Source organism: Scyliorhinus canicula, chromosome 16 (genome assembly GCF_902713615.1).
Source record: "Scyliorhinus canicula chromosome 16, sScyCan1.1, whole genome shotgun sequence".
NCBI classification, from domain to species: domain Eukaryota; kingdom Metazoa; phylum Chordata; class Chondrichthyes; order Carcharhiniformes; family Scyliorhinidae; genus Scyliorhinus; species Scyliorhinus canicula.
The window spans coordinates 135,042,220-135,065,446 of NC_052161.1; the positions used below are offsets into that span (position 1 = coordinate 135,042,220).

Sequence of the window (23,227 nt, forward strand, 5' to 3'; positions counted from 1 at the left end):
CAACACCATGATCCCAGCCAAGCTCATGTCCAAACTCCAAAACCTAGGACTTGGCTCCTCCCTCCACAAATGGATCCTCGACTTCCTGACCCGTAGACCACATCAATAAGGATAAACAACAGCATCTCCTACACGATAGTCCTCAATACAAGGGCGCTGCAAGGCTGCGTACTTAGCCCCCTACGATACTCCCTATACACACACGACTGCGTGGCATAATTTGGCTCCAACTCCATCTACAAGTTTGCTGATGACATGACCGTAGTGCGGGGTGCTTTCAATCTCAGGGTCGTGGGTCGCGGGCAGGTTTCAGGGCGATCGCGGCCCTGGGTCAGCCATTCGCGATCACATCTTTGGGTTGTGGGGGTAAAACCCACACAAACACGGGGAGAATGTGCAAACTCCACACAGACAGTGACCCAGATCCGGAAGCAAACCTGGGAGGCAGCAGGGATAACCCACTGCGTCACCGTGCTGCCCCTTGCACTGTCAAATTAAAGGTTAAAACCCTGAAAGCTTCAAAGACATTTGAAGACTAAAAATGGTGAGTTTGAGGACAAACCTCTTTATTTTTAAAGGTGCAGTGAAACCGTAAATCATCAGCTGAAGTCGTTATCAGAAATGTAACTTTAAATAACAAACAAGCGTGAACCTGAGGACCAAGCAGGGCTCACCTTGCGCATTAAAGGTAGGTGAAAATGGTGGGTCGCGAAGGTCGGCCAGTTTGGATTCCGAAGGGTGGCCAGTTGGCAAAAATAGGTTCCTGGCAAGATGTTTGAAAAACACTGCTGTAGTGGGTCGGATCTCAAACGAGTCAGAGTACAGGAGGGAGATACTTAGTGGCATTGTACAGCAACAACAATTTTTACACATGCACCATAGAAAGCATCCTATCTGGCTGCATCGTAACCTGGTATATCAACTGCTCGGCCCAAGACCGTAAGAAACTTCAGAGTTGTGAACACCAGTCCATCACGCGAACCCACCTCCCATCCACTCACTCTGTCTACACCTCCCGCTGCCTGGGGAAAGTGGGCAGCATAATCAAAGACCCCTCCCACCCGGGTTATTCTCTCTTCCAACCTCTTCCATTAAGCAGCAGATACAAAAGTCTGAGTCCGTGCACTAACCGGTTCAAAAACAGCTTCTTCCCCGCTGTTACCAGACTCCTGAATGATCCTCTGATGGACAGAGCTGATCTCTCCACACATCTTCTCTACTGTTGTAGTATACGCTCCGTATGCTTCACCCGATGTCTGTGTCTAAGTATTTACATTGTGTATTTATCGTATGTCCTGTTTTTCACATATGGAGCGATCTGCCTGGACTGTACGTAGAACAATACTTTTCACTGTACCTCGGTACATTTGACAATAAATCTATTTCTAATAATCTCTCCGAGGGTTGGTGCAAACACGATGGGCCAACTGGCCTCCTCCTGCACTGTCGGGGTTCTATGATTCTATGTTATTTCTTCGTGCCAAGTTTTGAGGCCTTTGAAGTTTTACTGCGCCCATTTGTCGATTCAATCGAAAGGAAGGTAAGAAAAATCAATGCTTTGGTTTTTATACCTTCAGCAAGAGTGACAAACCAAATAGACATTGTGCTGTTATTTTCTCAGCTACGACGTACACTTTGCGGGTCTCCAACTTAGTAAAAACATTGGAAGATTTGCTCGTATTAACATTTTATGTCAGAAGATGCGGGGGGTGGGGGGAGAGAGAGAGATTGAAAGTGTAGCAGTTGTAAATTTGGTGCACAGCGGGCCATGTGGTGGTGTGGGGGGGGGGGGGGGGGTGGTATTGTGTCCTCAAAAGACTTCCGTCAGCCTTTTGGAAGCCTTTGTTGAAAGTAAGTAAAGTACGGACCACAGGCCTCGACCAGGATATGCGTCTCTCCCATCTATTATTGATTTTTGTTAAGAGCTCGCTAACACATAGATGCTCCCGTCGCCCATGCTTACTCTGCTTCAGAGATGGTTTCTACCTCATAGAAAGTCTTAGTCTTTGTAGACTGGGATCCCTGTGGACCTTATAATTTGAAGCAGTTGCCTTGGTATGATCCTCGTGCCCTGAACCCAGTTCCTGCTGCACTCTGTTTAATGAGCTTGTTTCCATGTGTCTGTGATACATAATGCTTTCAGACTCGGCATCCACTGAGCTCCTGCAGGTGGCTAGGTGATCAAATAGTTGTCATAGTTACCATAAAGAGAACTGTTTTTTCTCTCTCTCTCTCTCTCCCTCTGTTTGCCAATTACTCATCCGTCCTGTTTGAAGCTGTGTTTGGCCAGATGCAGCTAATCACCTCTGTCCAGACCCCTCGCTAATTGGGAGCAGCTCTACGCCTCTGAGCTGTTCCAGTGCAGCTCTGGAAACAATTAGATCTGCGCTCTTTAGATAGTCAGCACTGCTGTGTGTGTGTGTGTGTGTGCGTGTGTGGCGGGGCTAATAACAATGAAGAGAGCTCGGAAATTCATTAAAGTCGTGCCTGTCATTTTATTGATGTATAATTCAGGCTTTTCCAACCATAAATGGTTAAGTTCGACTCTCGCATGATTCAAGTAATCGCTTTCGTACTTTAAAGAAAAGCTCTTAATGCTCTGGCAGGAACTTTGAAAAACACTGTTAATGCCCCCCTCTCTTTTCCCTTTTTAAAAGAAAAGGGATATTGTCTCAAAGCAGTTGGTGTGTTGTTGGCCTTCAATACTAATTAGGTTGCCCAGGGTTCTGAAACACTTGTCTGTGGCTACAGGATTTTGAAGTGCTGCAGGGGCCCCGGTAGCAGACCCGATCGCCGGGGGTCAACCCACTTGGCATTTATGTTGCCGCATCTTCTGACCGTCCGGCAATTGATTAGTTGCAGTCGGGGGGGCTCCAGCCCTATGAAAGGACCAGGGGATGGTGGCCGGACTACGCCGGGTAGAGAGGGCAATATAGGAGCGTTCTGGTAAACAGAGTTTGGGGTGACCAAGGGCAGTCGGGCGAATCCCAGTGGTGGACCGAATGGCCTGCTATGCTGTAACCATTCTATGTTTACCATTTAGAATGGGAATGCCCCATGTAAACTTGTCATATTGAATTGCCCGTCCTCTTCTCGACTTTCACAGGAATGCTCAGATTTTCAGTCCTTCCTGTAATGGAGAAAGCTCCAACTAACTCCCATTCTCTGCATGTTGTACCTTTTAGCTTTCCAACGTGGAATAACAACTGCATAGCGACAGAACATGCGACTTTAAAATGAGGGCTGAATTCCATCGGACTCCTTGATCCTGTTATCACTCACATCTTTCATGGGTCTGGATCAGAACCCAATTTTGACTAAAGATCCCAGGCTTGAACCTAACTATTTGCATTTGGTAAAACTGAGACGAAATGTCACAGCCCCACAGGAGTGATAACACTGATCAGTTAGACAGCTTTTATATTAACAGACTTTAATTTGAACACAGAATTAAGCATTGGCAATAGAGAAATCACTTCACAGTTAACAGTTACAGCAACTTAACTTGCTTCCAGATACCTGCCTCTACATTCCAATTAAGCAAACCCATATATTTCAAATACCACAAACAACCAGGTTTTACTTGCATACCTTGGTGCAGAGTCCTTGGAGAGAAACCTTTTAGGACTACACTGAAAACCTTCTGCTCATCCTAAAGCCCTGTAAGCAATTCCTTGGCCCACACAGACCTGGCCCCTCCCATTAGCTACACCAGCTGCACTCCAAGCACATAGCATTCTTTTGCCTCCCATTACAAGATGTACCTTGATTTGTTTAGCCAGGCTCAAACTGTTGCACCATTTCATTAGCTCTCAATTTACAAACAGGTAAGTGGGCTTTTAATCACAGCACTAGTCGACATGCTGCCTGTAGGCATTCTAACCCAGGTTTTAATAATATTACTCCAAAAATACAAAGTATAAAATATGACCATTTATTAGATTCACCACACGCGAGTGTCTCCCGTGTCCATCGCAGACTCTGCCTCTTCAAATTTCCCTCATCCCCAAACGCTTGGCCTCTAAAACCCACTCCAGGATTTGCGCACGTGATCTGGGCTGCACGATACTGATGCAGTGCTTTTGGAGGTGCTTCACACACAACCTTGTGCCCTCTGTCTCGAAATGCTCCACAGCCAACTGTCCTGTTACTGTTCAAGTGGCAGAGATGGTCACCAGTTAGAGCAGAGCAAAGTTTTTTGAACAAGAGAATGACATGATTGAGCACCTAAACTGCCCTAGTGCTGGAGGGATGTGTGACATTGTACAAATGTACAGCATGTGAAGAGTTAATGTTATGTTAAGCCTAGCCACTAGAGGGAGCTAAGAAACAGTACTATAAATTGCACTGGCTCTTAAGCTTGGGGGAGGAGATTATTTAAAAAAAATAAATTTAGAGTACCCAATTAATTTTTTCCAATTAAGGGGCAATTTAGTCAATCCAAATACCCTGCACATCTTTGGGTTGTGGGGGCGAAACCCACGCAAACACGGGGAGAATGTGCAAACTCCACACGGACAGTGACCCAGAGCCGGGATCAAACCTCAGCGCCGTGAGGCAGCAATGCTAACCACTGCGCCTCCATGCTGCCCTGGGGAGGAGATTAGACTGGAGCTGCCAAAGATAAGATTCATAGTGTAATGCAGAGTTAGTTGAGATATAATAGTTATAATTAGTAGATAGTGGGGCAGCACGGTGGCACAGTGGTCAGCATTGTTGCCTACGGCGCTGAGGACCCGGGTTCGAATCGGTCACTGTCCGTGTGGAGTTTGCACATTCTCCCCGTGTTTGCGTGGGTTTCGCCCCCACAACCCAAAGATGTGCAGGGCAGGTGGATTGGCTAAATTGCCCCTTAATTGGAAAAATTAATTGGGTACTTTAAATCTATTTTTTTTTTAAAATAATAATTAGTAGATAGAGATAGTGTTCGTGAGTGCAGTTTAACTCTTTCATGCATGTTTGCTGTTCAGAATAAGTGTCAAACTCAAATTTAGGAGTGTTAATAAAATGAGTTCTTCAAAAGAGCTGTGTGCATCTTTGTGATCACTTCCATCCTGGAAAACCCCTCACATAGGCCAGCACAGGATGAACGTTGACCGGGATATTGGGCGATCTCGATGCTTTTCGGGAATCTTTCCCACTCATCTGAACAAGCAAAATTGACCTTTGGTTTAGGGTATGTTTAGGTGTTTGAAGATTACTAACAAAGACTATTAATAAGTGATTATAATTGGGTGACAGGTCAGCATTCCAGTTAGGCCTGTTTAAATGGGACGCGTCATTATTTTGGCAGATTTTTCAATCAATGCTGCATATAACTGAACAATGTTAGTGCAACATAGAACGTACAGCAACAAAATAACACAAACCATTCGCCCCACGTCGGCGAACGACTGGCAATATTGCCATCAAGGTAGGATTTTGGCATGGGTGCACCGGCCTGTTTTTCCTGTTTGCACAAAGAAATTCTAACATTTTGAGCTCAACCGCACAAAGGAAAAAAATATTGAGTTTGACTAAAACAACAAAGTCAGGTTATATGAAAGATGGAATCCATAACTTGATTTCTTCCCCCATTGGGAACTTAACGGATGCACCAGCAAGGGGGCCGGGGGGGGGGAGGGGGTGAATCGATGTGGATTTGAGTGAGTTTGGATGAGATTCACTAAATGGCTTTCACTTTCACTTTCTACTGTGACAGTGCTGCGCTTTTGAGAATTGTTAAACGTGGCACATGTTTTAAATGAGACGGGTCATTCTCTCCATCACCTCCCCATTACTACCTTAAACGTAATCCCAAAACATCTGGATATGACGTGCTACGGGGATAGGTTGTTCTCAAATTCTCCCTGACGATATAGGGAACCAGGAATCTGTGTAATGCGTCAATGTTCAATCCTATTAATCCCATCAATGCCACACCTTTTATGGTGAATTGAGTCACAGTTAACACTACCCAGAATCGAGGAGTTAAATACTCAGAAGGGGATTTGTAAAGTTCCTTGATGCAGCGAGGAGGGGGGGGGGGGGAAGAGAACCAGAAATCCGAGTAAGTATTCCAGCAATTTTTCAATTCTAACTGCATGTGACACCTCGATGCACTAATAAAAAAATAGAGGCTGTATTCTGCAATGGTTATTCACTGACAGAATTTGCTTCAATTTTATTCTTCCCCAATTTCATTATGAAAAATGAACTGGCGTCTCCAATATTTGATTTTACGGAGGATGATGAACGGAATCCAATTCCGATCTCTCAAGTGAACCTTTATGAACCAGAGAATCGAGGCATTTTCAATGGGAGTGACGTGGGAAAGACAATTTGAAAGCGGGCATCTTTTTCTCTCCCAATCAATGCAGAGTAGGAAAATGTATTGAGGCAATAGGACCAGCAGGTAATTAAATTGACAGAAACGGGATGGGGGGGGGGGGGGATTCTGGTGCTGGGCGGTCTGAGTGAATTAGATGCTGGTGGGTTTTTAGTTCATCAGTGTACCTTCTGCATGAGGCTTGGATTTTGAGCATCTTTTTAATCTTCTCATGGTCACGCGTCAATCTCTCCCAGGCCATCATCACAGCAAATGTTGACTCCTCAACCTTCGGAATCTGATTTACATCCCCCACATCAGCGAGGCATCTGCCCCCCCCCCCACACACACACACACAAAGACTGCAGCCGAGCCTCGGGAGCTCGGAATCTGCTTCCTGGTTCTGTGCACGAGTCCATCAATGCATTGGGTCTCCCTTCAGGGACAGCCTTTGGGAATTGGGACCATACAATTAAACATGCACAGCTTGCATCTAGCTTCTCACTGTTCTTCAATATAGTCACAATTTCCATTATGCTGTCGGGACTGCTCTGTGTCACCATGTTGCAGAGCAATCGCCCAATCCTCCCGGTGGAAGTGCTGTAGCCAGCAACATTGGTCAGGATTGGCATGACCGGCTCCTCCGGGATTGGGGCACCATTTTTAAAGGTTCCCCAGATCCCAAAATGAAGTTGAAGGTCCCCCACACACCCCTCCCAGGGACATTGCGACCCCCCCCCCCCCCCCCCCCCCCCCCCCCCCACAGACATGGGCAACACCCCGACCCCGGAAGTGCAATCTCTCCACTCCCACCACTAAAGGTCAGCATGGCCCCCCTCAGACCCTGCCCCTAGTGCAAACCTGACATGGGCACGACCCTGGCAGAGCCAACCTGACACCTGTGCAGTGCCAGGTTGGCACAGCCTTGCCCTGTCCCAGGTACCCACAGGGCTCCAATCCCCCAACCCGGTGTCGCCATCGTGTCTGGTCTCTGTTTATTGGAGACCAGTACTGATCTGTGCCAGCGTGAGGCCTGGCCTGTGCGGCCGGTGAATACCCGGAGCGAGGAAACTGGGGCCTGAAGCAGGTGACGCATATTTATATAAACCGAATGACTCATTTAAATATATGATCGCGCCGTGTGCTGCAGGTCGGGTGCATCATGCTTGGCTTGGCACCCAGCAGAAACCTGTTTTTGGCCTCTCCCACTATGCACGGGATTGGCGATGGGCACAACGCAGTGGGAAAATCTCTCCCCATATCTCCCTTTAATGCTGAAGCACATCTTGTTGCTTCAACATATTTGGTTGTGTTCAAAAGTGCAGATGAGGAAAATATTTCGTTTTCAGTGCAGAAAAATTGACCTTTTGAAGTGGGAAATTGATAATCTCTCATCTAAAAATGTACCCGGCTGGCAGTATCGGGGGTGCCGGGCTGGCAGTGTGGGGGGTGCACCCAGCTGGCATCGTGTGTGCCAGGGTACCGATCTCCCTGTCCAGAGCCCGATCTCCCTGTCCAGAGCCCGATCTCCTGGGAGACCCCTCCAGGTGCTATTACGCCTGGTCTACGTTACTTTGGACCAGTGCCATGGCGAGGTCCGAGGTGTGGGGATTCAATCCTGGGCCTTGGAGACTCCTGCACCGACATATTTAAGTGAGCACACTTAACTGCACACAAGTTTGCAAATCTAGATCCCATCCAGTGAGCGCAAGATCCAGATGTCGCGCGAGATTCACCAGCCTTGCACGTTATCAGGTCGGACGTGACGAGGCCGTACAATCGGGACCACAAAGTCTGCGAGACATAGACATTAACGAGGACTCCATCAGATGGAGAGGAAAGCTATCGTTTGTGATTTATGTCGCCTGCTGCCACTTTTAAGCTCCTGACCTCACCAACTCCACTTTGCACCTGAGAATCCAGGAGTTAAATTGCATCGTAATCTGATTTTCCCCTTGTAAGTTCAATCAAGCTCTTTGGATGATTTGAAACCTTAGTTTGCCCTGGGGATCGCAATTAGAAGCGGTTTAGTGCCTTTAGTTTAATTAAATTGCACTGAAGAAAATGTAGTGATGTGGGATCAGTTTGAGAGATGGTTACTGTAGCTTGTTCCTGAGTTTCGGCACTGGTTCTGCGGACAGGTTAACCTGGAGAATTTGATGTTTACCCAATGAAATACCCGGTGTCTTTATATTTCTCCATCCCAGGATTCCTGTATAAATGGAATTCGATCACATACCCGCTGTCTATCCAGTGTCATTATCACAGCATTACTGGTGCAATGAAAGCAATCTTATTTATCACCAAAGTGTAGGCTTTTACTTTGTGTCTCAGGAGTAGAGATGATGGATGAAAATTCTAATAACGTGAGTTGGCCGTGGCTATCGGCAGTACTTACAGTAAGTGTCAGCGGCGGATCACTTGGTAGCATTGTCAGCTCTGGATGAGAGGGTTGTGGGGCCCAGGGATTTGAGCATACAAATGGAGACGGGCGCTCCAGTGCAGTACTGAGGGAATGCTGTTTTGCTTGGATTTTGGATGCAGCATTAACCGGCTAGCCGGTTAGAGGTGGATGGAGCAGATGCAAAGGAAGTGCAGGGGGAGGTCCCTCTGTGGTCCTGGCCAATATTGACCCAGCGTCCGTAACCACAGCTGATCTGCTCATTGATCTTGTTTCTGGCTGTGAGACACCGTGCAACGGTTTGAACGTATTTCAGGGAGTGCCGGATGAACTCGGCAGGTCTGGCAGCATCTGTGGAGAGAGAGAAAACCAGGGTTAACGCTTCGAGTACGTATCAGAGTTCTGTAGAGAGGGTCAGATGGACTGGAAACGTCAACTCCGTTTTCTCTGTCCACCGATGCTGCCAGACCTGCTGCATGTTTTTCCAGCACGTCCTGTTTTCATTTCAGAGTTCTGGCATCTGCAGTATTTTGGTTTTGGTCGAAAGTATTTAAATGACTGTCCTGTGTCAATATTGGCCAGGACCACAGGGGGACCTCCCCCTGCACTTCCTTTGCATCCGCTCCATCCACCTCTAACCCCTAACCGGCTAGCCGGTTAATGCTGCATCCAAAATCCAAGCAAAACAGCATTCCCTCAGTACTGCACTGGAGCGCCCGTCTCCATTTGTATCCTCAAATCCCTGGGCCCCACAACCCTCTCACCCAGAGCTGACAATGCTACCAAGTACTGTATGTTTTGAAAAGGTTAATTTGAGTTCATAGAATAAACGTTGTTTTGCTTTTAAAAAATACTTTTCCATTTCTGCTGTACCACACCTGTAGAGTGGGCCGTGTGCTCCCCATACCACAATCTATTAAAAGTTGTGGGTCAGGTGAACTCCATGGTACACTTTGGGGTTCTCTAAACCCTGATAACACACCCTCTTCCCCTGAACCCAGTAACCCCAGCTAACTTTTCTTTTGGACACTAAGGACAATTTATCATGGCCAATCCACCTAACCTACACATCTTTGGACTGTGGGAGGAAACCGGAGCACCCGGAGGAAACCCATGCAGACACGGGGAGAACGTGCAGACTCCACACAGACAGTGACCCAAGCCAGGAATCGAACCTGGGACCCTGGAGCTGTGAAGCAACATTGTTAACTGTGCTACCGTGCTGCATTAATGTGTGAGATGCTAAAACCCAGAACCTGTCTACCCTCTCCAAGAAACATTAAAGACCCCTCAGAATTGTCAAAGATGATCGGCGGGGGGGGGGGGGGGGGGGGGGGGGGGCAGGCAGAGTTCTCTGATGCGTTGGCCAATATTTATCGTTTGACCATAACCACTAAGACAGTTATTTGCTCATTAATGCTGTTTGTGAATACACTAGGCGGCACAGTGGTTAGCGTTGCTGCCTCACAGGGCCAGGGACCCAGGTTCAATTCCGGGCTCGGGTGACGGTGCGGAGTATGTACGTTCTCCTCGTGTCTGTGCGGGTTTCCTTCGGGAGCTCCAGTTTCCTCCCACAGTTCGAAGATGTGCAGGTTAGGTGGTTTGGCCGCGCTAAATTGCCCCTTAGTGTCCAAACTTTAGGTGGGGATCACAGGGATAGGTCAGGGGAGCGGGACTGGGTAGGATTCTCTTCCAAAGAGTCGGTGCAGACTCGATGGGCCGAATGGCCTTCTGCCCTGTAGGTATTCTATGAATTCTTGTATTCTACTGCCATTTAATTGGCTGTAAAGCATTTTGGGATGTCCTGGCACTTGAAAGGCGCTACACAAAGGCAAGTGTTTCTATCTAAGCCATCCTGGTTTGTTGTCAGTGTACAGACGAAATCTGGGTGAGAAATTATACCGTAATTTCTAATACCTAACGAAGAACAGCAGGAACAGAGTGGCAGCAGTGACATCCTCTCTCCTTGCTGTTCGCGACCAGGGAATGCTCAACGTCCGCATTGGGAATCCGAAATGGGATCGAATTATGCCAACATTCCTCATGTTCAGAGTGCGAATAAAAAACAGGAAAAATGTAAATTTGGAGTTTTATTGCAGAGTATTTCAGTGAGAGCCACAGGTATGAGATAATTGGTCCAGCCAAAATGCTCTTAAATCATTAGCACCAGTTCCAAATTGATTGGAGATAATTCACTGGTTTCCTCCAAGGTGTTGGTCAAATTGATTTTCAGGATGAACGTAGAAACTGAGAATAGGACAAAAAGAAGGAATGCTGCATAGTCACCATGTGAAAATCTGCCGACTGTCTCGCTTCAGTTCCGTTATTTTTAATAGATACTGCGCTTTCTTGTGTAATAAGTTGATCACAGCGGGTGCAGGGTGTTTAACTTCAATAATCACCGTGTTGCTAATGCACAGCTCTGACCCATCACTCACCTGATGAAGGAGCTGCGCTCCGAAAGCTAGTGATTCCAAACAAACCTGTTGGACTTTAACCTGGTGCTGTAAGACTTATTACTGACATAACGGTCTGATGGGATCATAACTCTTCCCTCTCTGCCTTGAATTCCTTTGTCTCAAATTCTAGTGGAGATGTCAGAGCATTGACTTTAGATTCCAGTACAAATGTTCTCTGATGCAGATGGATGTCTCCCAGTTAGTTTCATTCTCAAAGTTGGGCCTTCAGTTGGGAACGTTATTTTCTTCAGTTTGTAATGATCTTCACTGGAGACTCATAGAGACAGCAGAGAGAGGGAGAAACACAGCTCCTCTTCCTCCAAGGGGTTAGAGGCTTCTGACAGGTTCTCTCCGGGGGAAAAAACACCTGACAGGAACCGATCGCTGACTGTTGTCGGGCAGAACACTATCCCTGGCCAACCCATTGGTTGTCAGTTAGCAAATCGAACCGACTTCCTCCAAAAAACGGTTCCTAAGATTCATTCACCGCCAGCGAGTCTGGTTTCTCCTCTCCAAAACAAAGCGGAGGAACACGCTGTCCTGTCAAGCACTCTTCTGCCTAAAGGCACATTCCGATTAAGGATCCACAGACCAAAAATAATAAAAGAAATGAAATGGGAACAAAGGAAATGAACAGGAAAGACTCTGACACGATGTATCTCCAACATGCTTTCCTGTAGGCGTCCTGCCGTTTTATCGTCACACGGGTTTGATGTCTTGATACTGCAACATGTGCACTGCCAGCCCTACTTCACGTAACTTATTTCGTAGAAGGAGAGTCTTATCACACGGAAACCCAAGTGTTCGCTGAATTGCCAGGAACGTTTGGTTGAAAATGCAGTTGATTTCAAGGATCGTCTTGTCTCTTGCGTTGGGGTTAATTCAACAATATTTGCTCCAGTTCCTAAAGCTACCAAACAATTTTCAGTTGGAGTCATAGTAGATTCTGCTTTATAGGAGCCCAGCATCGAGCATCCGTAGGTCAAGTAAAATGTAACGTTAAGCTTTCTATACTCTGCCTCAGCAAGGTGCGGCAGTCGCTACAGTAATGATCCTTTTTTTTATTTTCCATTCTCTCCAGCAGTTATCTGTCCCTCCTGCTAACTAAGGCATTTCTGTGCGGTAAAGCTTAACCTCTTTTCCAATCTTTTTATTCTCCACATCTTCATCATTTTCATCAAACAAAATAACAGTCCTAAAACACAGCTCCATCAATATGCAGTCTAATACATCCACCTGTATATTCCAAATATAAGTTCACATCAGGACAGTGAGAAAATAAACCTAATCCCCCCCCCCCCCCCCCAACCCCGCTCCCAAGTGTTCAATGGCAACAAGTTCCCGAAAGTGCATGATAAAAAATCCCTGTGAATTGTCCCTCCCCTCCCCTCCCCAGCTTGAATTTCACCTTCTCCAGGGCCAAGAATTCCAGTCGCCCCCCCCCCCCCCCCGGGCCACGACGAGGCACAGGGCAGAGAAGCTGGCCGCCGCCCCAACAAGACCCGCCTCTGTGCAATCAGCCAGGCAAAGGCTAAAACATCTGCCCTCGCACCCGCCTGCTGCTTGGGCCGGTCCAACACCCCGAAGATGGCCTCCAGAGGACCCGGTTCCAAGTCCACATGTAGTACCCCCGAGATGATGCTAAAGACCTCCCTCCAGTACCTCTCCAACTTTGGACAGGACCAAAACATACGTACATGGTTGCGGGGCGCCCCCCCGCACCGCTCAAAGAGACCCTGCACCCCCTCAAAGAGCCGGCTCATCCTCTCTTTTGTGAGGTACACCCTATTCAGCTGGATCAGCCACAACCTCGCGCATGAGGTTGAGGCATTCACTCTCGTTGCATCTCACACCACAGACCCTCTTCCATTACCTCCTCCGACTCTTCTTCCCAGTTGGTCTTAATCCCGTCCAGTTCCAGAATCTTCCCGTAAATCGTCAGCACCACCCCCTTCTCCAATCAGGCAGTACCTCTTCCAACCAGAGGGGGGGGGGCGGTGCTATTGGGAAGCTCAGAAATTCCTTCCTTGCAAAGTCTCGGAGCTGCAGGTACCTAAACTGTTCCCTTTGTGCCAGTCCGTACTTCTTCCCCCAACTCCTCCAACCTCGCAAACTTCCCCCCACCCCAGAAACAGGTATTTTATTACCTTCACGCCCCTCTCCTTCCACCTCCGAAATCTCCTGTCCAACCTCTCCGGCTCAAACCTATGATTCCCTCTAATCGACAGAGTTCTTGCCCGGCACCAACGGAAGCAGCGCCGTTGCCGGCACCCTCAACCCCGACCCCTTACACAGACCTTCCTCCAGCCTAACCCATAGAAAATCCACCCCTCCCCCCAATGATCCAACCCCTCACCTTCTCCTGTTCACGCCCAATAGTAATATAATAAGTTTGGGAGTACAGCTTAACCTACTAGGAACTGGACTGGCTCGTACTATGTTGAACCCATACAGCCTGCAGATATACAAGATGCTAATTCTGTTTATCTGGGCTGGAAGAGAAGCCAATTTCCAAAGTTGAAGGGTCCATATCGAGCCCCAGTGAAACACGGCTCCCTCGTTCTAACTTGAACAACCTTTTCTGATCCTTTTGCGCATTCCTTTTTAAAAAAATAAATAAATTTAGAGTACCTAATTCTTTTTTTCCAATTAAGGGGCAATTTGATGTGGCCAATCCACCTATCCTGCACATCTTTACGTCTTTGGGTTGCGGGGGCGAAACCCACGTAGACACGGGGAGAATGTGCAAACTCCACACGGACATAGCCGGGATCGAACTTGGGACCTTGGCAATGTGAGGCAGCAGAGCTAACCACTGCGCTGCCCTCTTTTACACGTTCCTGAGGGGAGGCAGTGGCGCAGTGGTATTGGCGCTGGACTGTTAATCCAGAGACCATGGGTAATGCTCTGGGACCCAGTTTCAAATCCCGTTAAGGCAGGTGGTGAAATTTGAATTCAACAAAACTTTGGAATTAAAAGTCTAATGATGACCATGGAACCATTGTTGTAAAAACCCATCTGGTTTGCCAATACCTTTTTAGGGAAAGAAATCTGCCGTCCTTACCTGGTCTGGCCGATATGTGACTCCAGACCCACAGCAATGTGGTTGAGTCTCAAATGTCCTCCGGGATGGACAATAAATGCCGGCCCGGCCAGCGATGCCCACATCCCAAGAATGATGTTTTGTTTTTTAATTCTCAGTCCAGGCCCTGTTCTTTGGAGGTAGGGAATATATTTTGGAATAACTGTTCCTGTTGAGTCACTTGATAAATTGACATGGTGACATCACAAGTCAATTTCAGATGTTTCCAGATATACAAAAGCCAGAATAGACTCTACCGGCAGATGTACAAAGACCAGCACTTGGATGAGTCAACCAGTCTGTGCTAGACAGTTCCCCACAACTCCTGGTTAACACTGATGATTGTAAAATGACTTTGTTTACTTGATTGAGTAGACACTACAAAGTACTTGGCTCTCTTAATTTTGACATTGACTGCAATCTCTGCTGTTACAGGAGGGTCCAAGAAGGATAATGACAATTTCCTGGACGACCTGTCTGACATGAGCGGTGCAGATGAAGAGGAGGATGACATGTTACCTTGTGAAGATGAATCAGACGGTGCGTATTCCTGGGGGTTGTGGTGTGTGTGGTGGGGAGGGGGAAGGGGTCCTTATTATGAGAGTGCAATTAGTCTTTGATGCAGTGCCTGTGTAAACAGGATAATGTATTTGTCCGAGGAATGCCATAACCTGTTCTCAAGGGCCAGCGATGTGAGGGAATGTGAACAGGTTATGGTATTTTTCAAACTTTGAGACTGTCTAATTAATCTGTAAGAACTGTATCCAACCCTGTGGACATAAGTTTGAAATGCAGCAAGATACTTTTATTGGGACAGCAGGGAGGGCAGAAGAAACATCAGCAAACTCCAAACGAGATATGAATTCTGTATTCGATTAATTTGGGGAAATGTGATTATTTAGAACCGTCGAAGTTTACACTATGGAAGGAGGCCATCCAGCACATCGTATCTGCACAGCCAGCAATTATCTACCAGCTTAATCCCACTTTCCAGCTCTTAATCCATTGCCTCGTAGGAGATGGCACTTCAAGTACCTATCCAAGTACTTCTCGAGTAATGAAGATTTCTGTCTCGATCACCCATTCAACAGCGAGTTCCAGATCCCCACCACCCTCCAAGTAAAAGAAATTCTTCTTGAATCCCCTCTAACCTTCCTACCTTATGAGTGTTGTGACGGGCAGCACGGTGGCCTAGTGGTTAGCACAACCGCCTCACGGCGCTGAGGTCCCAGGTTCGATCCCGGCTCTGGGTCACTGTCCGTGTGGAGTTTGCACATTCTCCCCGTGTTTGCGTGGGTTTCGCCCCCACAATCCAAAAATGTGCAGAGTAGGTGGATTGGCCACGCTAAATTGCCCCCTTAATTGGAAAAAATAATTGGGTAATCTAAATTTAAAAAAAAAAATGAGTGTTGTGACACCTGGTTATGGTCCCCTCAACCAAAGGAATAAGATCATTCTATGTGGATCTCTAATAATGCTATAGTCGTCAATTAGGCTTAGCCACCCCTATTCTAAAGGAAACAACCTCAACCTATCCAATCTTTACTCAGTTCTCCAGTTCAGGCAACCTCCTCATCTATACGCTCTTGAATGCAATCACATCTTCCTGATAGTGTGCGGACCAAAACTGCGCACGCTCCCCCAGCTGTGTCCTAACTGGTGTCTTGTACAGTTCCGGTGTAGCCTCCCTGCTCTTATATTCTATGCCTTGGCTAATAAATCTCATTTTATCCACGTGCCCACTCCTCTTCAGGGATCTGTGGACATGCACCCCAAGGTCCCTCTGTTCCTCTACAATCCTCACTATCCTACCATTTGCTGTGTATTTGCTCGCCGCCTTGGCCTTCCCCAAGTCCATTACCGCACACAATAGTACAGCAAAGGGAGGCAAGGGAGGAGATTGTAAGGAGGACAGCAAATGTGAATTCAAGAAGGGAAGTGGGGAAAACCAGGAAATTGCTGGCCAGTGAGTCTAACTTCAGTGGGAAACTGTTGGAAAAAATTCTGAGGGACAGAATTAATCTACCCTGGGGGAGGCAAGGATTAATCAAGGACAGTCCGCGTGGCTTCGTCAAAGGGCAGATGAGGGCAGTGCAGTTGATGTAGTCCACGTGGACTTTAGTAAGGCTTTTGACCAGAGTAATTTGGCAAATATTTTGGATCCAAATTTGGCTTAGTGGCAGGAGGCAGAGGGTGATAGTTAAAGGTTGTTTCTGTGACTGAAAGCCATGTTTAGTGGTGTACTACAGGGATCGGTGCTGGTTCCCTTGCCGTTTGTAGTCTACATTAATGATCTGGATGTGAATGTAGGAGGTATAATCAGTAAGTTTGCAGAAGATGCAAAAATGTGTGGTGTGATAAATAGTGAGGAGAAAAGCCATAGATTACAGGGCGATATAGACGGGCAGGTCAGCTGGGCAGAACAGGGGAAAATTAACCCTGAAAAGTGTGAAGTAATACTTTTTAGGTGGACGTACAAGGCAAGGGAATATTCAATGAATGGTAGAACCGTAGGAAGTACAGAGGATCAGGGGGAGCTTGGTGTGTATGTCAGTAGATCCCTGAAAACAGCAGGCCAGGTAAATAAGATGGTTAAGAAGGCATATGGGATACTTGCCTTTCTTAATCGAGGTATAGATTAAAAGATCAGGGAGGTTATGATGGAGCTAGGTAAAACACTCGTTCGGCCACAGCTGGAACATAAGAACTAGGAGCAGGAGTCGGCCATCTGGCCCCTCGCGCCTGCTCCGCCATTCAATGAGACCATGGTTGATCTTTTGTGGACTCAGTTCCACTTTCCGGCCCGAACACCATAACCCTTAATCCCTTTATTCTTCAACAAACTATCTATCTTTATTTTAAAAACTTTCAGTGAAGGAGCCTCAACTGCTTCACTGGGCAAGGAATTCCATTGATAGGGCAAGGAATTCCATAGATACTCCATGGAGTATTGTGTACAGTTCTGGCCACCACACTGTAGGAAGGGTATGATTGGACTCGAGAGGGTGCAGGGGAGATTCACCAGGATGTTGCCTGGGCTGGAGCGTTTCACCTATGAAGAAAGACTGGTTAAGCTGGGGTCATGTTTACTGGAGCAGAGAAGACTGAGGTGCGACATGATTGAGGTGTATAAAATCACGAGGGGCATAGGGTGGATAGGGAGGAACTTTTCCCCTTAGCGGAGGGGTCAATAACCAGGAGGCATAGATTTGAGGTAAGATGCAGGAGGTTTTGTAGGGGTTTCGAAGAAAAACCCTTCCACCCAGAGTATGGTGGCAAAATGGAACTCTCTGCCTGTAAGGGGGGGAGGGGGGGGGGGGGTAGATGCAGGAACCCTCACAGAAGTAATTAGATGAGAACTTGAAATGCCACAGCATACAAGGCTACGGGAAATGGGATTAAAATAACTAGGTGTTTGATGGCTGGCGCGAACACGCTGGGCCGAAGGGCCTCTTTCCATGCTATAAAACGGTGACTCTAGTAGTACCTAGTGAGCCCATGGGCAGTGTCAGCACCTCCCAAGAAAAATAATTTTGGACAGGTTCAGAAAGAAAAATGTTGTGGCAATTTGATGGGCGACGAGAGTTGAATACAGCTGCATCCTGCAGTTCTAGTGCAATTGCGCATGCGGACACATGAACAACAATCCGTCCTTTCCCGCCCCCCCACATTTCCCAAAAGATTCAGTATCGTAACGAGCGATCGTTTACACAGTGCAGTCTCTCTCTCTTCTCTTCTCCCCCCCCCCCCCCCCCCCCCCCAGCTCCCTCCCAGGAGAGACCAAAATAATAATTTCTGCCAACGTGTTAATTGCTTGATGCGTGACAGCTCGGCTCGATCCCCTGACGGCTTGGAGATTTTGTTTTTGAGTTGAAGAAGCGGTGTGAAGTTGGTCAGGTTCGCTGCTTCCTGTTTGGATGCAGCTTTGGGACTATATTTAGTAAGAGGTGTCGGTTAATCAGGTTCTGTTATCTGAGAGTTTTGAAGTCACTTGTGTATTCTTTGTACGGTGAGCGCTCATGGATGTTGCACAGATATATTTTAAAGCTTGAGATTTGACAAGTCCTCGAAGATCCAACAAGGGATGGGTGGGACGGACCTGATCACCAGTCATTGTCTTTCTCCTTTGACGCTGACCCAATCCTCCAGTCCCAGTGTGGCTTTTTGAAAATGCTTTGGTTCCTGCCAGTCACTACGCCGCACAACCCCAGTCTGGTCACGTTCAGCTCACATTCTCTGCACAGTCCCTCTGTTGCCTTTTTTATCTGCTATAAATATGGCAATCAATAAGGTTTCCCTTCTTTCTTTAGGTCTCGATATTATATTGCTCAGAGTCGCCAGGTATCAAATGATACCAGCACAAGGTTCAACCGGGTATCGATCAAAGCGCCAAACACCAGTTAGTTAGTTCAAGATCAATGGTACTTTATTTACACACAAGATTAACATGCAACATAAACATTACTAGTTAAACTACACCTAACAACTATGACAACCTGTACTTAACTTCAGGCACCCGGCTTAGGTCAGAGGAACAGTGGCCTTTGTTCGAATCTGGATCTATCAGGTCTGGAGAAGTAACTGCTGCTCAGCTGGGCTCCTCCGTCTGGTAGCGGGCGTTGAACTTGAACTTGCCTCTGGTGGTGCTGCACTTGGAGGTGGATGTTGCCGGAGCACCAAGTCCAAGAGAGATCGAACACATGGTCTCTCTCTTTATCCTTGGGGAGTTTTGTGCTCTTTTGGGCGGTTCTTCGGTTTGGACCCCATTAATTGGGTAATTTTTGACCACTGTATTCGATTTGAGCCAATAAAGGGGTGAGTGCCTTGATGGCTGGGCGTGTCCTAAGCGGTCATTGACCCTGTTGTTTAGGCTTCCTGAGTAAAGGGAGTGGCGCCGAAATGTCTGGGATTGTATCGGTCACTCAAGTCTTTTGTCTTACGGAGATGGGCCATCAAAATGCTAATCGGTTGGGGATTTTGATGCTATCTGGATTCTTCGCTCACAAATATACATTCAGGCTCTGAGTCTGCCTGAACCTTACATTGCCCATTTTGCCCGTTAGGCTTTGCGAACGTCCATGTTTCTTGTCGTAAGTGGCCGTCCCAGAGGGCTACACCTCTGAGCCAATCTCTCCCAGATCCCAACTCGCCAGGCTGTAACTTGCCTGGAACTGCTACTCCATTCTTCCTTTTGGCTAGTTACCCCGGTGCTCGCTGACCTACATTGATTCCCCCCTCCCCCCGGATGCAATGCCTGGATTTTATAATTCTCATCGCTTCGCGGTTTGGCCTCTCCCTCCTCTGTAATCTCCTCCAGCTCCACAACTTTCAAGCTATCTGCACTCATCTAATCCTGGTCCAGAAAATAATGAGGGGCATCGATGAGGTAGATAGCCAACATCGTTTCCCAAAGGTAGAGGAGTCGAGAACTAGAGGGCATAGGTTTATGGTGAGAGGGGAGAGATACAAAAGAGACCAGAGGGGAAATTTCTTCACACAGAGGGTGGTGAGCATCTGGAACGGGCTGGCAGAGACAGTGGTAGAGGTGGGCACAATTTTGTCTTTTAATATGCAGTTAGACAGTTACATGGGCAGTGTGGGTATAGAGGGACATGGGCCAAATGTGGGCAAGTGGGACTAGCTTAGTGATAGAAACTGGGCAGCATGGACAAGCTGGGCCGAAGGGCCTGTTTCTATGCTGTAAACATCTATGACTCTATGGTCTCTTCAGCACCCCGATTTTAAACACTCCATTTATGATTATGTCTTCAATCGCGAAGACCCAAAGCTCTACAATTCTCTCGCTAAACCTCACCACCTCTCTATCCCTCTTCCCTCCTTTCAGACATTTTTAACCAAGCCATCCGACCTAATATCTCCTCTTGTGGCTAATATTTTGCAATTTAATGCTCCTATAAAGTGCTTTGGGATGTTTTATTACAGTAAAGGTGCTATATAATTACAAGTTGCTGTTGTTTTTATTGCTCAGCCCTAACTCAGTGGTAGCACTATGACGACACCCTGGTCAGTTCCAGCCTCACAGACCCCGGAGACCCAACATCAATAATTGGTACATTTCCCTGAGATCTTTAAGCCTTGACTGTTCCAATGAGTTACAGGCACCAGGTTTATAAGTAAAACATTAACAAAGTGTTTGTTCATGACGAGAGTAAAAGATGACCATATAATGGAAATATTGGAACATTGGTCAAAGCCCCATCCTACCCTCCACCCAGACACACTCGAGACAAACACACGGTAGGGGGTAGGAAAAGGATAAAAAAATAACAGGGACTAAAAGGGTATGAGAAATTTGAGGATTCTCACTGCTGAGGTTGTGGTCCTTGTAGGTGGTGATCTCTTCTGAATGCGAGGTGTTACAAATACCGTTGAGTTTGGATCTTTTTATGGGCTGCCAACCATTAGAACTCCCAAACTGTGGGTCTTCTGGGATTCACCTTCACACAGGGGATTCGGGTTGGTGCAATTCTATCATGTGGCCACCAGATGGACTCTCGGTTTCCCTGAGATTTAAAAAAAAAATTAAAGAGTATCCAATTCTTTTTTTTCCAATTAAGTGGCCATTTATTGTGGCCAATCATCCTACCCTGAAGGTCGTTGGGTTTTGGGGGTGAGACCCACGCAGGCACGGGGAGAATGTGTAAATTCCGCAAGGACTGGGGCCGGGGTCGGAACCAGGTCCTCGGCGCCGTGAGGCAGCAGTGCTAACCACAGACCAGGATTTAGCAAGTTCCTTCCAGCACACACTCCTCTGAATCCAAAGGCTGTGTGTTCAAGGCCCACTCCAGGACACGAGTGCACACTCCAGTGGGGTACTGAGGGAGTCCTGCACTGTCAAGAGTTTTCATTTTCAAATGAGGGGTGAAATCACGCTCTCTCAGGTGGCCATAAAGATCCCGTGGCACTTTTGGAAAGAAGAGCAGGACTGTTATCCCTGGTGTCCTGGCTAATATTTACCCCTCAAATGACATCACAAAAGACAGACTATCTGGCTCATCATCGCTTTGCTGATTGTGGGAACGTGCTGCGTGAAAATTAGCTGTTGCGTTTCCGACATTACAGCAGTGACTCCATTTCGAAAGGGCATCACTGGCTGTAAAGCGCTTTGAGTCTTCATTTGGTCCTGAAAGACGCTCAATAAATGCAATTTTCCCCCCCTTATTTAGTGCCTCTCACTGGCTTCCCACCTGACTGCTCATTTCAAATTTAATTTGATAACATTTCTGGGGGACACTCTGGGGATGTTTTACGGCAAGAAAGGTGATATGTAAATGCAATTTGTTTTTGCTCTGGAGCCCGTTCCTGGATTGGCCGGAAGATGTGCCATGAGAGATGGACCAGGTCAAATAATCCTGGAAATTCTCCTTGTCCCATTTACTTTCTTTCCCATTCCTGGTATTTTCTATTAAAATCTAGCCAACGTTTTGATTTTTTGTTTCTTAAAATAAATACACGTCAATATCCATTTGGCCAATTTCCTCCACCTTAGCCCCACAGTTGCGAGTTGATACTAAATCCAAATGAGAGAAACTTTGGCTGAAAACTTGCCCCGACCAAAACTATAGCTCAGTTGGCTGGACGGCTGGTTAGTGATACGGAGCAAAGCCAGCAGCGAGGGTTCAATTACCGTACCGGCTGAGGTTACCCATGAAGGCCCCTCTTAACCTTGCCCCTCGCCTCGTGTGGTGAATCACCACCAGTGAGCTCTCCCGCAAGAGCAGCCTTAGGTCCTCGGGGACTATGGCGACTTTCAGTCTGCAGATGGGCTCATTGTCCTGATGTGCTGTCTGGCTCAATCGCAACGTGGACATCTGGGCTAATTCTCCATCCTTGAGAAGACTACAGAGCCTCAAGGGCGGTGCCAAATCCCAGGCACACCTGGTCTCCTGGGCAGAGCATGATCAGGAGGAGGCCATTCGGCCCTTCGAGCCTGCTCTACCATTCAATCTGATCATGGCTGATGGCTGTTCAATACCCTGATCCAGCCTCACCCACCCCATATCCCTTAACACCTTTAATCTCCAGAGCTAAATCTAACTCCTCTTTCAAATTACAAACGTGAAATGACATGGGAGAATGCCATTCTTGAAAAAAACCGATCAGTCCAATCAGCAACTTGGGAGTTCTCTGACAACTAGACGCAGCATTGCATTTTACTGTTATAGTGTCCCACTATCGAGAGAGGTGAGTGTGGATGCTCGCGAGTGTGAAACTGACAGTGGATTGGTGAGCCCACTGGAGCCATGAGATGGGGTAGGTTCCCCCAGTCACAATACCATATCTCAGGGGCTTGGGTTCACATCAACTGTGGGCGGTGTGGTGGGTTAGCCCTGCTTCCTCACGGCGCCGAAGTCCCAGGTTCGATCCCGGCTCTGGGTCACTGTCTGTATGGAATTTGCACATTCTCCCTGTGTCTGCGTGGGTTTCGCCCCCCACAACCCAAAGATGTGCAAGCTAGGTGGATTGGCCACGCTAAATTGCCCCTTAATTGGAAAAAATGAAATTTTGAAAAGAAAAACTGTGGTGGAACCGCAGCCTCAGACCGCCCAGAGCCGGGCTGGTCTCCGCACTGCCGCATCCGCAGTGCGTGGAGGGGCAGAGTTCGTTTGCAAGCACTGAGATAAGCAGCCCGGCCTGCTCGCTCGAGGCCAGGCCATGTACAAGACTGGTGCCTTCAGCCGGGAGGCCAATAAATGTGGCAAGCCACTTTAAAAGCGAAATCTAGTTTTAAGCTAAACATCAATAGAAATAATAGCTTGGGAGAAAAAATGATAGGGGAAAGTCATTAAGAGAGCTTTATCCTGAATTTATCCTTGAAACGATACAGCAGAATTGTCACTGAAGAAAGAGCACAATCATGGACCTAATAAATTATAGTTAATGCTTTGGACTTTTTTCCTCCACGTAAGCTCCGATTCCTTTAGCAGGTATGTAATTGATGGTGATAGCTTGCTCCC

General features: G+C 47.3%; 1 protein-coding gene across 2 annotated transcripts in view; it reads left to right on the plus strand.

Annotated features, from left to right (window-relative positions):
• The window catches only part of noc2l (NOC2-like nucleolar associated transcriptional repressor), a 185,613-nt gene that overhangs the window by 160,346 nt on the left and 2,040 nt on the right, over positions 1–23,227 (plus strand). For both annotated transcript variants that reach the window (XM_038821980.1, XM_038821981.1), the window contains one exon: positions 14,685–14,789. In XM_038821980.1, coding sequence (XP_038677908.1) covers positions 14,685–14,789 — 105 coding nt within the window. The remainder of the gene's footprint in view (positions 1–14,684; positions 14,790–23,227) is intronic.